Source organism: Danio rerio, chromosome 20 (genome assembly GCF_049306965.1).
Source record: "Danio rerio strain Tuebingen ecotype United States chromosome 20, GRCz12tu, whole genome shotgun sequence".
NCBI lineage: Eukaryota > Metazoa > Chordata > Actinopteri > Cypriniformes > Danionidae > Danio > Danio rerio.
In genome coordinates, this window is record NC_133195.1 from 37,119,887 (window position 1) to 37,136,587 (window position 16,701).

The 16,701-nt window shown below is 34.3% G+C and overlaps 1 protein-coding gene across 2 annotated transcripts in view; it reads right to left on the reverse strand.

Moving 5' to 3' along the window:
* Window positions 1-16,608, reverse strand: part of atf6 (activating transcription factor 6) — a 56,158-nt gene extending 39,550 nt beyond the window's left edge. The window contains exons 1-7 of one of the 2 annotated variants that reach the window (XR_012395562.1): window positions 16,358-16,608; window positions 15,672-15,751; window positions 14,483-14,570; window positions 14,182-14,279; window positions 11,823-11,949; window positions 11,518-11,718; window positions 8,072-8,253 (exon numbers count right to left, since the gene is read on the reverse strand). Coding sequence is in view for 1 of the 2 variants with exons in the window: in NM_001110519.1 (NP_001103989.1) it covers window positions 8,072-8,253; window positions 11,518-11,718; window positions 11,823-11,949; window positions 14,182-14,279; window positions 14,483-14,570; window positions 15,672-15,751; window positions 16,358-16,448 (867 nt within the window). In the remaining variant the exon portion in view is untranslated. The remainder of the gene's footprint in view (window positions 1-8,071; window positions 8,254-11,517; window positions 11,719-11,822; window positions 11,950-14,181; window positions 14,280-14,482; window positions 14,571-15,671; window positions 15,752-16,357) is intronic. The other variant, NM_001110519.1, reaches the window with a different exon arrangement.
* Between the last annotated feature and the right edge of the window lie 93 nt (window positions 16,609-16,701).

The following is a 16,701-nucleotide window of genomic DNA, read 5'->3' on the forward strand; positions in this document are numbered from 1 at the left end:
AAAGTGCTTTGGCATTCTAGTTTTGAACTTGAAAGAGAGAGAGAGAGAGAGAGAGAGAGAGAGAGAGAGAGAGAGAGAGAGAGAAAGAGAGAGAAGCAGCTTTTACTTGTCAGTGGGTGCACATGGCTCCTGAGTTTTTTTAACAGTCTTTGTTTTTTTTTTTTATTTAATCCATTGAAAAGAACATTTAAAACACAATTTAATTATGTTTTGCTTGTCGCATATAGTTAACTATTTATGTGATGTAGGTAAATGGTGTGTTTTAATCCAGCTAACACCGCAAGTACATTTCCAACCTGTAGAAAGTTCGAACAAAATCATTCCAATCAATGTAAAATAATGAATTTCTCCCAAAATAAGTCACCTTGTGAATTTATACTCGTATCGCAATATACAACTGAAATTAGAACTATTAGCCCTCCTAAATTATTACCCCTGTATACTTTTTCCTAATTTCTGATTAGCAAACAAGCCTTTCTCCAGAAGAAAAAATATTATAGAACATACTGTGGAAAAAATCCTTGCTCTGTTAACCAGCCTTTGGGAAATATTTAAAAAATAGAGAAGAAATTGACAGGAGGGCAAATAATTTTGACTTCAACTACATTGAGGAAAAACTTAACACTGCAATGTTTTTATTATTTTTTTCAATTTCATGTAGCCTTACTGTGAACTACAACATAAATGTGCCTATGAGAATGAAACACACATGTATGGGGCTGCACAGCTGATACGGGTCATATTTTAACACTTAGAAGCAGAACTCACAGGAAGCTGCACCACAGGGGTTTTAAACATATGATCTTTACATACAGGGTCCATTCAGTAGACCAGGATGGGAGCAGTTACAGCTCATTCAACTGTGCTGAGCCACAATGCATTTTTACCCAATGTAAAGCATGTAAAGCTTCTGTGCGCACAACACAATTACTGCAGCTATGATTGGATATCTTGGTGATTTGAAGCAAACAACTGCAATGTGATGTGGCGATGAAGTGTATTACATATGTTTTTAAGATAATATAGATAGGTTTTTAGTAATTAATATATTGCACTATACAAATGTATTTGCAGTATGACTGCACAATATATCATTTCACTATCGATATTGCAATGTGTGCATCCGCAATCATCACATCATGTTGAGTCTGAATTATAGTTCACTAGGAGCCACAGAACACATGTGCTTTGTAGACCAACTTGTAGACCACCAAGCGGTTCACTACAAAGTTTAACCATAATAGGTGAAAGTTTATAATTTGCATGTGTTTTTAAGGCCTGTGACTGAACATTTTCAAGAGAGCTTAAAACATTTGGACATAAAAAGTTATGATGTCGGTAAATGTAACAGATTATTCATTCATTTTCTTTTCAGCCTTGTCCTTTTATTAATCAGGGGTCGCCAGAGCGGAATGAACCGTCAATTTTTCCAGCATACTGTATGTTTTACACAGCAGATGCCCTAACCACAACCCAGTACTGGGAAACACCCATACACTCTTGAATTCACACCCACACACACACACACACTCCAGCCAATTTAGAATAGAATATAGCGCATTGTGGGGGAAACCGGAGCACCCAGAGAAAACCCCCATGAACATGGGGAGGACATGCAAGTAACAAAGATTATTTGTATTTAATTATTTATATGCTTTATGCAACAAAAAAAAAAAAAAGTTTCTTATTTAGAATTTTTGTCGTTTGTAGTTTAAATACCTACGTTTCAAAGCAAAAATAAGATAATTTCAATTTACCCATTGGCACATTTGGAAAAAAAAAGAAAAAAAACTTTTAGTTTTGACTTTATCTCCTGAAGGTAAAAACAAAACTAAATTTTTTCATTGATTCTAAGATTTTTTTTAGATATTTGGACGAGAAACGAGACAAAGTAAAGTAGGAAAAGCATTTTTTTGCATTGTAATTATTCAATTTCTGAACCTACATACTGTACAGAAAATCGTCAAATATAGCTATTAAAACAATCTTGAGCAGCTGTATTCATATTGAAATATAAAATATCGCAATATCCGTTTTTTTCCAATATCGTGCAGCCCTAATTTACAGTAATAAAATGGATAAACAATTCCTATGACCCCTGTGCCGACACAGGTAACAATCTACTGCCAACACAGGTAATTATCATCCCAAAGTCTATGAACATAATCAAGACGAATAATGCTAAAAGTGACAAGTACAATGCATAAAGAGTATTATTTATACTATTTTCATGAAAACAATTAAAACATACTCTTATTACAATTAAGACAGAGAAAACAATGCTAAATTTGCATTTAATATTTTGAATGGACCAGTTTTAGGTCCATTATCGTAAGTTATTTTGTTAGATAAGCTTTAGATTTGGCTTCAGTACGGACTAATCTAATATATATATATGCACAAATATAATATTAAATAGCTTCCTATTAAAATAAGAATTTAAAACATGGATTTGTGAGGGGTGTACTTGTATATGCTGAGCACTGCATTTAGTTTCCCAAATTGTCTTAAACATAACAAAAAATAAAAAATAAAATAATTCTCATAAAAAGTAAATAAAAAGGGTAAAATTTTTGGAAATCTGATTTGTTACTTAACTAACCTTAGTATGTACCATAATAAATATTACATGACAAAATATTAGGGACATTTTTATTTAGAAGAAACAGTAAATCTATTTATTAATAACATTTCATAGTAAAGTTGCAAGATAAAACATTTTATCTTCTTTAAAGCTTTGGGATTTAAAAAAAAATTGCTTTTTTATCCGACTGACAACGATTTTGACAACTGTTGTGAAAAAGTCTGACATTAAGCAGTCATTTCTGACATTTTCCAGCGATGTTCATTACAGGGCATATGTTTATCAGTACTTCTATGGAGGTCTGTTCACTCCCAATCAATGCCACTCAACCTACACATCAACCAAACCTATGTACACACAGGTGCACTGCTATTTATTATTATTATTTTTTAGTCAGAGAACATTTCAAGTCCACAACCAAAGCTGTAACAACACCCAAAGTGGAAAAGACTGAAGCAAATGCACAGGAATTTGAGACTAATCCTGAACTCTATTTAATTAATCTGAGGTCAGTTGAATCCATGTCGGAACAAATAGTTTAATGGAAAATAATGAGAGCATGAGCTCATGGTCTGTCCATTTCCAACAACACAGGGATGAATAGAGCAATACAACAAAAATAAGAAACAACAATTTGACCTTTTTTCAGACCACTGCACTATACTCAATCAGCATGACAACATCTTCAATACAATATGCCTTAGTTGATCAAGTGTAAGGATAATGAAAGGATTTTTAAATATGAATTTAGTACTGTATGATATTGTAGCCTCGGCTGGGTCAGTTGGCATTTCTGTGTGGAGTTTGCATGTTCTCCCTGTGTTCACGTGGGTTTCCTCTGAGTGCTCCGGTTTCCCACACAAGTCCAAAGATATGTGGTCTGGGTGATTTGGGTAAGCTAAATTGCCCGTAAAGTATGTGTGTGATTGAGTGTGTATGGTGTTTCCCAGTGTCGGGTTGCTGCTGGAAAGGCAACCGCTGCACAAAACAGATGCTGGATAAGTTGGCGGTACATTCCGCTGTGGTGACCCCAGATTAATAAAGGGAATAAACCGAAAACCCGTAATTAATTCCTCACCTTCATGTCATTCCATACCTCTGAGACATTCATTCGTCTTTGGAACACATATTAATATATTTTAGGTGAAATCTGAGAGCTCCCTCATCCTCCATAGACAGCAGGGGTTCTAAAAGTCCATAAAATACCAAAAACCATCCTCAAATCAAACCATATGCCTTCAGGAGTTTAATCAGAATATTATCAAACTACGAGAATACTTTTGTGTGCATGTAAAACTAATATAAAGACTTTATTCAACAGTTTCTTCTCCAGTGTGCCAAATTGCACACTTTCACGAGAAAATTAATTGATTCATGAAATTGAAGGATGAACTGAAATGGAATGATTTTGAACAAAATCCAGCTGAAATAACGTTTTTTTTTTTTTTACTTCATTTCGGCAATTCAAAACAGCTCACCAAAGCAAACCATTGGTTCATGATGATTACACAATCGGTGGGTGTTTTCTGGAACTCAACTTTCTATGGCCCCATTTATACTGACAGTTAAATGTGACCCAATTCCGATTTTTTTTGCTCATATTTGACACAGATCAGATCTGTTCTATAAACGTGTAAATACGAAAAAAGAATGCATGCATTCGGATATTCAGAGATCGGTTTCAAGCCTCTTGCATATGTGGAAATAAATCAGACATAAATTGAATATGAGACGATACGACTATTATGTAAACAGGCAGATCGGATTTATTGAGGCATTCCATTTTGTACGTCATTAAACTTGCAACAATGGTACTTCTTTGCAGGTTAATGACATAGAAGGAAGAGCAGGTGTGGAGACACTGTTGCAGTAAAAAAACAACAACAGGAAACATGAAGGAAAGTGGTCAGTCGCCACAAATTGCTCCCACCAGACCTGAGATCTCTCTAAATCAAGCTAAAACCAAGATAATTTCTTTCATCGTGGTTAGTGTGGCGCAGATGCTAGAACCCTCCTTTACGCTTGTGCAACATCATAAATTTCATGGCAAGTGTAAACACATGAATCAGATATGGGTCACAATTAAAAGAATGTGTAAACGGACAGGCAAGAAAATCAGATATAGGCAATAAATCGGAATTGGGCATCAAGACCTGACAGTGTAAAAGGGGAATATGAAGTTCGATTTCTTTCCCCGTTTTGTTTATCATCATTCAGCCGTTTCAAACTCAACAAAAAAAAAAAAAAAAAAAAGAAAATATATATTTTTAAGTATACCAGGGTCTTTATTCATGTTTCTCCCTTCTGACATATACCGCACCTTGGACTTGACTGTTTGAAACAGAGGATGTCATGTGTACACAACATCCAGTGTACACATTACTTCACAGTCCACATGCATGTCTTATACTGACACCGAGGAGAGAAAACTGTTGAATAAAGTTTTTAATTTTGCTTTGTGCAGACACAAATGTAGTATTGTAGCTTCATATGATTCCAATTAAAGGCATAGGATCTGTTTTAAGGATGTTTTTTGATCCCTTTCTTAACTTTGAATGATTTGGACCATTGCTGTGTACGGAGCATCAAGCAGCTCTTAGATTACATCTAAAATATCTTAATTTGTGTTCCAAAGACGATTGTTCATATCAGGGGTTTGGAAGGACATGAGATTGACTAATTATTAACAGAATTTTCATTTTTGTGGGAACTAACCATTAAACGTCATTTGATACAGCATTTAACCAGGGTTCCTGCTTAGTCTCTTCATCCAACATTATCCCTTCTATAGAAACAAATGCTCTTCTCACCTAGAAGTCTCCATCTCTCCCGTTTCTACCATAACACTCTCTCCTCCTCTCTCAACTATAAACAGTCTAATTTCTCACATCTGGGTAAGGTTTTTCACTGATGTCAGGACTGCACATCTGGAAGAACACAAGCTATTGATTAAGGAACCATTTGATGAGTAATACCAAAGTAAGACCAGATTCATGGCCATTCAGGTTCCCCTTCTATCTGTCCTTTTTTCTATATTAGAAGTTGCAGTGTGCAGTGTTTGCATGATTAGGACAATTAGATAGTAAATACTTTTATCATATACAGTACACACCTATAACTGTTACCATACAGGTTTCTAATTCATTTTACTTTTTCAAGTCCCACCCTAAACTATTGCCATTGACTGAACTGTTGTTGCCATGTTGAGACACCCAAACAAACAAAGCAATGTGGAAAGTGCTACGCAGCCACACTTTTTGGGAAAGTCAATCAATTAAATTTCTTTTGACAGGAAATAACACACAGCAGCTATAAGTCCTTGAGCAAATGCTCTAGAATTAGACGGTGATGCAGTACTCACTATTACTGAGAAGTACTATTACTGGGTTTCTTCCACACTCAAATTACCCACATCTGCACATGTAGGGTCTTATGAAGGATAATATTTATCACAATTATACCTTATTGTTACAACTGCACAAATGTCCTTTCCACATTCCTGGAAATTTTGACAAATTTTTTGTAGTAAAAGACTTGTATACAATACAGTTCAGGCTTTAGGGTCAGGACATTACTATAAAAATACTTTTGAAGCTGGATTTAATCCTGATAATTTCTTAATAATTAAAATAACGTTTGAGATGATGTGTGGAGAGATATCTTGGCTGCATCTCAAAGTTCTAAAACGCTTCCTTCGAAGGCAGCATTCTAAGGTAGGAATGTTGCAAGGCACTTCAGAATCCAAACTCTGCTTCACTTCCTGTCTCAGTAGTTCTCTTTATCTGACTGAAATTCAAGGGCAGCATAGACATGTCCTTTGCAGCTTTCAAAATCCCACAATACTAAAAGCTAAAAACCTAAATGTAGGTTTTTGACCAGTGTTTTTCATTTCGATGCCATTTCTAGAGAGAAGTCCAGAGAGTAAATTCAACATAAAAAAATAAAATAAAAAAAATCATTGGTTGTCCTCTGCCTTTCTTTGAAGGAACTTTACATCGCACACAGTCTCAAAAAGGAAGCAAAATCTTAAAGGATCATTCTCATGCTGGAAATCATCAGTTTTAACTTCTGCCCTCTGGTAAACATCTTAGGTCCATCAAATCATGGACAAATAGATTCAAGTACAGCCTTTGACCAAGTGTCATTTGTGAACTAAAATTGGAACACACTCAAATTGGAAATTGAGATACTATCTATTGAGCAATATTTATTAATTATTATTTTTATATTTATTATCATTACGTTCACTATTCTGAAATCTTAATTCTTAAAGCCTTGTCTGTACTGAGTATTGTGTATTTTTGTCTCATGTTATATTGATGTACTTTATTGACATCTTCATCACAGATGTTACTCGTATTAATCACATGTACTGTAATTAGGGCTGTGCGATTTGGGGAAAATATCTAATTGCGATCATTTTGATTTTGATTTAATTTGCAATTTAATTTTGTAGTCAAGCTTCAGCTCAATAATCTGTATCATAGCTTCTTACCGCTAAAATGCTGTGAGTGCTATTTAAAGAAAGGAACTAAAAGGATACTAACTTACTTAAACATTTATTCAAATTTGTTTTTAAATATTCAGAAATTCAACACTCATTTTTCTCTAGAGCAAACAGTAAACACAAATAAAACAACCTTACCTTTCTGTAAACAAGTTAAACTCACATTAGGGAGATAGTTTAGCTTATTATTCAAACAAAAAATAACAATTATGAAAAAACACAGAACACTCCGCAAACTAATATGGCTGATATGAGCTTTTTTTGTAGTTTATATTTTCTAAAACAAAATAATTATTACAGATGCTACACAAAATATCATGTTAAATGTACAGCTGGGGTACTAAAATGGCTAAAATAGGTGAGAGACGGAAGCGAGAATCTCCTATCCTGAATTTAGATTAGTTTTTTTTATAATCCCTCTTTGGTCACTGAGGCTGCGCCCTGGCTTTATTCATAACGTACATAGAGCGCACGTGGTCGCGACATGCAGAGCGGAGAGCGGAAAAAGTGTGCACAGCCATATACATTTAAAACTATTCCATAAGCTTGCATATTGTCAGCGGCCTCCACGCACATTATAGCACTACACAATATCATTATGTTATATACTCAATGGCCTAGGTAGGTCTACAGTTACATTCCTGAATGATGTTTGGAATTAAGCAGTTACTCCTTCTAGTGCACAATGATAAATACTGAAGATGCAAACAATCAGGTCGTCTGCTTTGATCACTATGAACCTCACAATGACGCCACCATCCAATAAAAAAATACTGCAGATTTACACACCATTAAGCTTAGAAAAAAAAGATATCCGGAAGAATACAGAAAAAATGATGTCCCAGTGTACATCAAGAATGTTAAGCATATTTGACAATAAACCTGACTTGACAATCAGCTGCCTAAACTTTCAGACACAGCCATTGTTTATTTTAATTTTTTTTTAGCAAAAGTTATGAATTCTGGCAATAGAGACTTACATCATCGTCAGGCGTGGAATTTTGCAGTGTCATGGTGACCACAGGAGATGTTGTTACCGGAGCAACAAGAGAGATGGGTCTGTCCTGTGCCAGTGCAGGCATAGTGACTACACGCGTGGGCATTGACTGAGGCGTCTGAAGCTGGAGAACCTGAGTGGGCTGAGGAAGCTGCATTAGCTGACCTGCAATAGACACATACAGCACTTTACCATTTAAATAAAGAAAAAGAAGGTCCAGTTCGTTTCCTTTTTACTCATGTCCATTAAATCGCAAGACTTAAAAGTAAAGTTTTTACAGCACAGACTGGTTTAATAACCCCAATGAGAGTGAAACGTTGTTTTAATCACAAAGGAAACAGTTGTGCAGAGCACCATCCTTCACCCAGGAGCAAAACAAGTCACCTCCAGGTAACACAGGCAAACATAATTTGTCAGGCATGACGGGTTGCTGTTAGTGTCGAGTTAAATGAGAGGAATTTGCAGCGGTCCCGGCAGGGGTCATTCAGAGCGACTTCCATCCTCTCAGCCACCCACTGACTTATCCATCAGTCTTCCGACAAACTAGAACTAACCTTGCATTGAAACTCTGTGGTGAGCCTGAAAATAATTACTGTGACACGAACACAATCAGTTCAAAGTGCATTTCCATTATGTTTCGCACTGATGGATTCGGCACGTATACAAGCAGCTCGTGGCTGTTTGTTTTCTCAAATGGTGGCTATTGAGAAAACGTGAAAAACATTGTGTTGCTTTGTGTGACGTGCTATTTATAAAACAAACTGCAACAACACGCAACCTCTCAGCCTAAAAAGCCTGTTACACTCAAAACTTGTCGAAAAATAAATGTGAATGCTTGGACATGCTGGAGTTGACTTTTTTTGTATGTATAATATTTCGGATAAGATGAATGGAGGAAAGGATTTGAATTCAGGCTGTTCTTGCCTTCTGCTCCACTTGTGTATCCAGGTGTGTGAGGTAAGTGTTTATTCTAGCTGAGGAAATGGATACTGAAGCTTGCTGATTTCTGACAGTCACAGATTAAACAGACACTCAAGACATTAAACAGAGTCGCCCACTGGGCTCTCTCATAATAAATTAGCGTTGACTAGAGTAAAAATGAATTAGCTAATTGAATCAAAGAGAAATGTTGTTTCCTAAAAACACTGAAGAATGTTTAGCTTCTCTTGATTTACAATTTTTATTAAAATCTGTACTTAGTCTTTTTTATATCTCTCTAATTTAAAAAAATAAATATGTTGTCACTAAGAGCATGTCAACTTGTCAAAATTACAAGAAAAAGTTAGCTTATTTATTATTATAATTTAAAGTTTATATTTTATTGATTATTTGTGCAATCAATCAACTTCCAAGGAATTAGAATTATTAAATTATTTGGTGGAAAAACTACTTTTAAAACAAAACAACTGGAAACATTTGTTATATTGGCCAACTGCTATATGTTAGAAATGCTAATAACAAATAAAAATGAATTATTTTTTAATTTAACCCTCTATCACAGTGGTCACCAAACTTGTTCCTGGAGGGCCGGTGTCCTGGAGATTTTAGCTTCAATCCTAATCAAACACCTGAACAAGCTAATCAAGGTCTTACTAGGTATAGTTGAAACACCTAGGCAGGTGCGTTGAGGCAAGTTGGAGTTAAATCCTGCAGTGACACCGGCCCTCCAGGACCGACATTGGTGACCCCTGCTCTATCGCATGGTGTAGCCATACGGCAACATGATATTTATGTTTTTTCCCTGGCACTGTTTCTTTTTTTTTTTATTAATGTTTTATTTATACATTATGAAACATTACAAAAATTTACAAAGACATAATCATGTAACAATATGCAAATATACTGAAGAGTATTTTGAGCAAATAGTAATAATAAAAATAAATAAACAGTAATAAATAAAAATATGATAATAAAAATAAATAGATAAATAAAATAAAAAACAACAACACTAGTGATAAAATAAAAAACAACAACACTAGTGTCTGGCACTGTTTCTTTAAGACATTCTATTGTTTTTGTTGGAAAAAGAGAAGACCGTAGCTTAGCCAATGATGTGCTTTGGATAAGTCACATGACATGCAAAGTTTTTCTGTGGCGCGATTTCTGACAGACTGGCGTTTATTGTGAGTAGTTGCTGAGTGCAAATGTAAACGTCAATAAAAACAAAGCATCAAATTATGTCAAATCCACAAGAACGTCTGAAATATCACCTCTAGTCAGTTTTGATGACATGTTCACAACTCAAAAAAGTTAATTAGATTATTTTTTTGTAAATCGATCAAATGTATGTACAAATGGCAACACTGTCCAATAGTGGAATGTGCAATATAGCAATGGGTTAGCTAGCTAGCAAGGTTAGCTGTGGTCTTTTAAGATGTAACAATAACAACAACATAAATGCTAGTGATATAATGTTGATTAGTCATATGGTAATGGCATTTGAATTATGGATAAAAGTCAAATTTTAACAGCAATACTTTTGATTAGATATAAATACAGGAAAAAGTGTATTAGCGAGCACAGTCATGTTCTATGGTAAGTGAAAGAAGAAAAGGACAAAACTGGCTCTTCCTGCAGATGAAATTGAGGATGATATGGGTTTTAGTGACCATGAGAATGGTGTAGATTGGACATTAGATAAGAGCAGTGATGCAGACAGTTCAGGTAAGTTAGCTCAGACGCATATACTATAAACTATACTACGCCTGTCTTATATAAACATTGTTAACAAGTAGCTACATTATTCTGATGTTGTATGCATAAGCAAAATGTGGACAATCATTTAATATATTTGTCAATTTCTGTACACTAAAAAAATGCTGGGATCCACAAAATTCCTTCATTTTGTACCAATACAAATTGATTAAGTTAACGTAATCATTTTTACAAACTTAAGTGGACTGCATATAAAACAATTAAGTTGTTAAAAAAAAAACTTGGGAGTTGTATTAACTCATGTTAAGTAAGGAGTTTGAACAAGCAGCAGAAGTATTTTTTTTTTAGTGTAATTATGTATATTTCCCCAATAAAAAAATCACCTTTGATGCACAATTAATTTACCCTAAAAATCACATATAACATGGAGAAAACAAAATTTGTTTTTGGTCAGGAAGTTCATTCACATCTACTTCAACACTCAAAAGGTGAACAACAAGCAACTGAAGAACAACTCTACCATAGGTTTTCTTTATGACATACATTAGCATAAGAAGCCCACCAGTTACTCAAAAAAGGAAATCTAGCGCCATCTGTTGTTTTTTGTATGCATAAACAGAAACCCTCAATACAGCCTGAAATCCAATTGTTTTACCTACAGCAAAAAAAAAACTAAATAAAAAATAGCTGATCAAACAAATTGAGACCTGCTATTATGCATCTCACTTAAGAAATAAAATAAAAGTTTAAAATAGGGTGTGTTTTTTTTATTACCTGTAGGGGGCGCTGGTTGAATAGTGACAGGTGGAGGTTTCACCACAGGCAGAACTGTGGCCTGAAGCGGCTGGATGATGATCTTGGTTTGAAGAGGGGCTGCCGGACGGGAGATGGGAACAGCTGTAATGATTGGTTTAGGCTGAATGGAAACCTTGGGGCACACCTGGATGGGTCTTTTTGCTGGTTGGAGAGGTTTGGCTGTGAGAACAAACGGACTGTTAAAAATCAACCATATTCCAAAAATTTGGATGTTGTTTAATTCAATAAAACATAAGCTCAAGCTTTTAGACTATTTCACTTACCTTTTGTCTGATTGGTCCTCTTAGATGGCTTCTTCTCATTAGGTGCCTCAGTAAATCCACTGGAGTCAGAGCAGACGGACAGCGGAGAGGGATGGGAACGCCACGAGTCTGGAGACAGTGCCTCATCCTAAAATCAATTTTGAAAACAATTAAAGAAAAGGGAAAAGTAATTGCGATATGTAAAACGTGTAGTGGAATGGTTAGTTAGGCCTCTAAAAGACAAGCCACCAATTAGCATGTTTAGTTTAAAAGTAAAAAAAAGTGTTAACACGTTTACAAGACTTTAAAGCTGACATCAATTTATTGGGTCAGGAAACAGAGTTTACAATGCATTTGATTTGCCATGAGAAAGCTTTTCTCACATATTGGACACTGCAAAAAGCTGACAGATGGACAAAGAACTGAGAGTGAAGATAAGCATGGGAATAATGGCATGCGAATGCAGATGGTTTTAAATATACATATCATTACTTCCTTTTCCAACATTAGGTGGTAATAAAATAAATAGGTCAAATCATAAAATAAAGCCATATAAAAGAAAAAAATACAGAGCACCAGTGTTACCACATATTTTTTTCTTTTCAACTTTAGCCACGTGCCATTATGCTTTTAACATATAAAATAAATAAATAGTCCAACACTTATAATACACAGAGACCCCTTTATTTAGATCTATTAATCAATCCGTCTTTTTGCTGAAAGCCTTGAATGCACATCCCAGGATGTTGAATCATTCAGTTAGATCAAAATGTATTCACAGTCAGAATATGGCTTGTTTAGTATGTTAAATATTATTATATTAATTTTAAATGTAGATAAAGAGGTGACACGGAGATAAGCGTTTTGTGAGATATAACGTGACAAAGTTTTTACTGAAATAAATTGTTTACATGCACAACAATGTGCTGTTAAATGTTATTACTATACATTTATAACTACAGCTAATGTTTAAACAACCCTAATAAACTGCATTAATGAATAAGCATCTTAGTGGTAATGTCAAAACATAACCATCCATGAATCCATCTGTTGAGCTGTGATGTTTTTAATACAGTTTTTAATTTAGAATGCCTCGGGTTTTTTTTAAGTCAGCAGAAAACTTGCTATATTGATCAGTATGTGCTTCAGCTGTTTATTAACGTAAACCAATGACATTACCATGATCACACACACAGATGGTTAAGCACAATTATTTTAAAACCATGACTGTAAAAGCACTTATTCAACAAGACGTGTTAACATTCAGTGCATGGTCTGAATACATGTACTTGAACTGTAAGCCACCAATAATTTTACTTCATAAAGGTTTAAAGTTAACAACAGGATATAATCATTAGGCTTTCTTTGTTCTTGGCTTCTTTTTGAGTCAACCTTGAAAGAGACGCTGTGTGATTTCTGCAAATACACCTTGAACTGTCAGCACGCATTACAAAATAGGACTAGACACATCTTTATGTCAGATGGATTCATTAGTTTGATGATGTGCTGAGAGATCATCAAGACATTTGTTAACACATTAAAGTCTTAATTAGACACCTAATTCACATGGGTGTATGGGTGTGTGTGTGTACTCTTGATCTCTGAACTACAGCAGCTGGCAGGACCAGCGCACCCCAAACACACTCCATCTGGGCATCTGACTGATGACGTCATTACATTAAAACACATAAAAAAAAACACCTTACATAAAAACTAAATTTCTGTATGTATAATATTTTATTTTATAGACCTATAAATTACAAAGTTAATTCAACCAAACATTTAGGGTGACATTTACTAACCCTCAAGCATATTCAAACCTTTCTTTGATTTGTATTTATTTTATTTTGTTTTATTTTATTTATTTTATTTTATTTATTTTGTTGTTGAACACAAAATAAGATATTTCAAAGAATGCTGGAAAACAAAAGCCTTTGGCATCTATAGTATTTTCATTCCCTCCCATGGACGACAATGGCTACTGGTTTCCAAAATTCTTCAAAATATCTTATTTTGCGTTCAATAGACAAAAGTTTGAGGGAGGGGACTTGAGGGAGAGTAAATAGTGAGTACATTTTCATTCCAGGTGGACTATCTCTTTTTTTAAATGAATGAATGAATGAATGAATAAATAAATAAATAAATAAGTAAATAAATAAAATGAACAAACGAATAAAAAATAATAATAATAATTGAATAAAATTTATAGGATTTTTTCTTCACCTTATGAATGTCAATATATTTAAAAAACCAGCACGTTAGTTTGACTGTGATTGTAAACAAAACCATTGGAAGTCAACTGACAAATCAGATGCAAACTTCCATGGATAGAAATGCTAAAGGTCTGTGTATATTTGTTTTGGGGTGGAGTTTAACTCACATGTGTGGAGTACGGTGACTGAGGCTCCACTGACGCTGGTGATGACACTGAACTGAATGTGTGGTTTGGTGACAGTGAGTCCACAGTTACATCCCCATCTGTGGAAGCAGTGTAAACAAGGATAGTATTAAAAACAATGAAATCGGATCCTTCACATGGACACAGCAACATAATACCCCCAATTCTGTTTAAAAAAGCTTTTGCACATTTTATTTTTGTGATATTTGAATAGTTTCTCTTCAAATCGCTGCCATAGGAAATTTACAACATTTGAAGAAAGTCTAAAACTGAAAACAAGTACCTGATCGAGGGCTGCTGGTTTCTCTCCATCCATCTGAGCTCCATGCTGGTTGCTCAGTGCCAAAGTTCAGGTCAGGAACAGATGTGTCCTAATGTAGGACAAATAAATTCAATTCAATTCATGTTTATTTATATAGTGCTTTTACAATGTAGATTATGTCAAAGCCACTTAACATAGAAGTTCTACTAAAGTCCAGATTTCAGAGTTGAAGTTCAGTTCGGTGTGTTGCAAATTTTAAATAAACAATGAGGATTATTTGCAGTTGTCTTTTCTTCCTTTTTATAATTTATAAATGTAAATTAAACTCTCAAATAAGGGAAAATTTGTAATGCTGACTTAAGTTTGTAAATCTAAAACCGATTTAATTGTTGTATTATTATTATTATTTAAAATTCAAACAAAAAATTATAAACCAAAATGTGAGCAATACATTAGCAATGGATGACAACAAAAAAAAAACTATAAAAACAAACATTAAGAATTGTATTAAATAAACAGACACCAAATTAAAATAAACATTTGTGTAAATAAATACAGGAATGCTAATAATTTTAAATATTGAAAAGTTTTACATACAAATAAAAACTTGACATGTTTAGGCCTCCTTTTTGCATTGTAATTAGTTAAAATCAAAAAGTAATTTTATCAACAACAAAAAAAAGTTCTTTAAGTACAGTTGAAGTCAAAATTATTACCCCAATTAGACTTTTTTTGTCTTTTTAAAATTTCCCTAATTATAATTAACAGATCAAGGACATTTTCACAGTATGTCTGATAATATTTTTCTTCAAGAGAAAGTCTTATTTGTTTTATTTCGGCTAGATTAAAAGCAGCTTTTATTTTTTGAAACCAAATTTAAAGTCAAAATTATTAGCCCCTTTAAGCTATATTATTTTAATAGTTTACAGAACAAACCATCATTATACAATGACTTGCCTAATTACCCTAACCTGACTAGTTAACCAAATTAACCTTGTAAAACCTTTAAATGTCACTTTAAGCTGTACAGACGTGTCTTAAAAATATCTAGTATGTTATGTTATTAGTATTTTAATGTTATTTAATTTCATCATGGCAAAGATAAAATAAATCAGTTATTAGACATGAGTTCAAAAGTTAATAAAATAATATAATTCTTTAAAAACATGAACACGTTTGTACAGATTGCCTTGACAGATGTTTGACTCACATAGCCTACACTTTTCACCAGCGCCTCCAGAAGCTCATCAGCATCTCCAAGATCCTCCAGCTCATCAAACAAACTGATGTCTAGAAATGTAAAAGATAATATGTGAACTAAACTTGACAGGAGCAAAGCTTAGTTACAGAGTAAGGCCCAAAAACAACGTTCTGAAACAAATCAAGTCAAAAAAAGTATCCATTTCATCATTTTCTTTCATGCAGGTTTGTGTCCAGCTCAAGCTGCCTGTAAACAATGAGGTGTAACACAGAACATTTGGTATGCATTTCAGTTTCTTTATGTTAACCTAAGCCTAAATTACACTTTTTTCTTCAAAAGACAGTCAGGGTGTATGAACTGAATGCATAATGTTACATAATAGCACAACTATACGCTTGTGTAAAAATGCAGTTGTAAAACGACAAGAAATAATTACATTTGAAGTCAAATTCGACTATCTTTATGGTTGTGAACAACATTTTAAATTGAAACTACCAAAACAACACTGCGGATGAATGAGACAGGTTCACCCATCTGTTTTGTGAAACTTACATCTACATTAGGTTGCTCTTTAGAGATTATTTTACATACGACTCCGCATTCTTGTTCATACCATAAGTATTTACAGTCTTTATTGCACTTGAAGACTCAGAAGACTCACGCTGTCATGGATTTATCTAGAACGTGTATCTTACCCCACTCTCCATCCTGGTCGATGGAAATATCTCCCACTTCCTTACTACTCATCGAAGGATTCATTAAATCTAACATTAAATTCGACGACATTGTGCCTTGAAAACATTAGTAACAGTAAAAGTGAGTCGAATGACGGACGCTAGTTACAGAGCTCTGCGTGTAGTAACAAACACTCTCGCTTTTCCCGATTCTGATGAAACTGCATAACAATAATGCACCAAGTACACGTCTTGTTTTACGGTAGTTCTACGGGTGCCGAAGTGGTTCAAATCATTACCTAAAACCTGCCTTGTTGTTCTTCATCTCTTCACCACACGGGGGGAGTAGACTGTCGGTTTTGCTC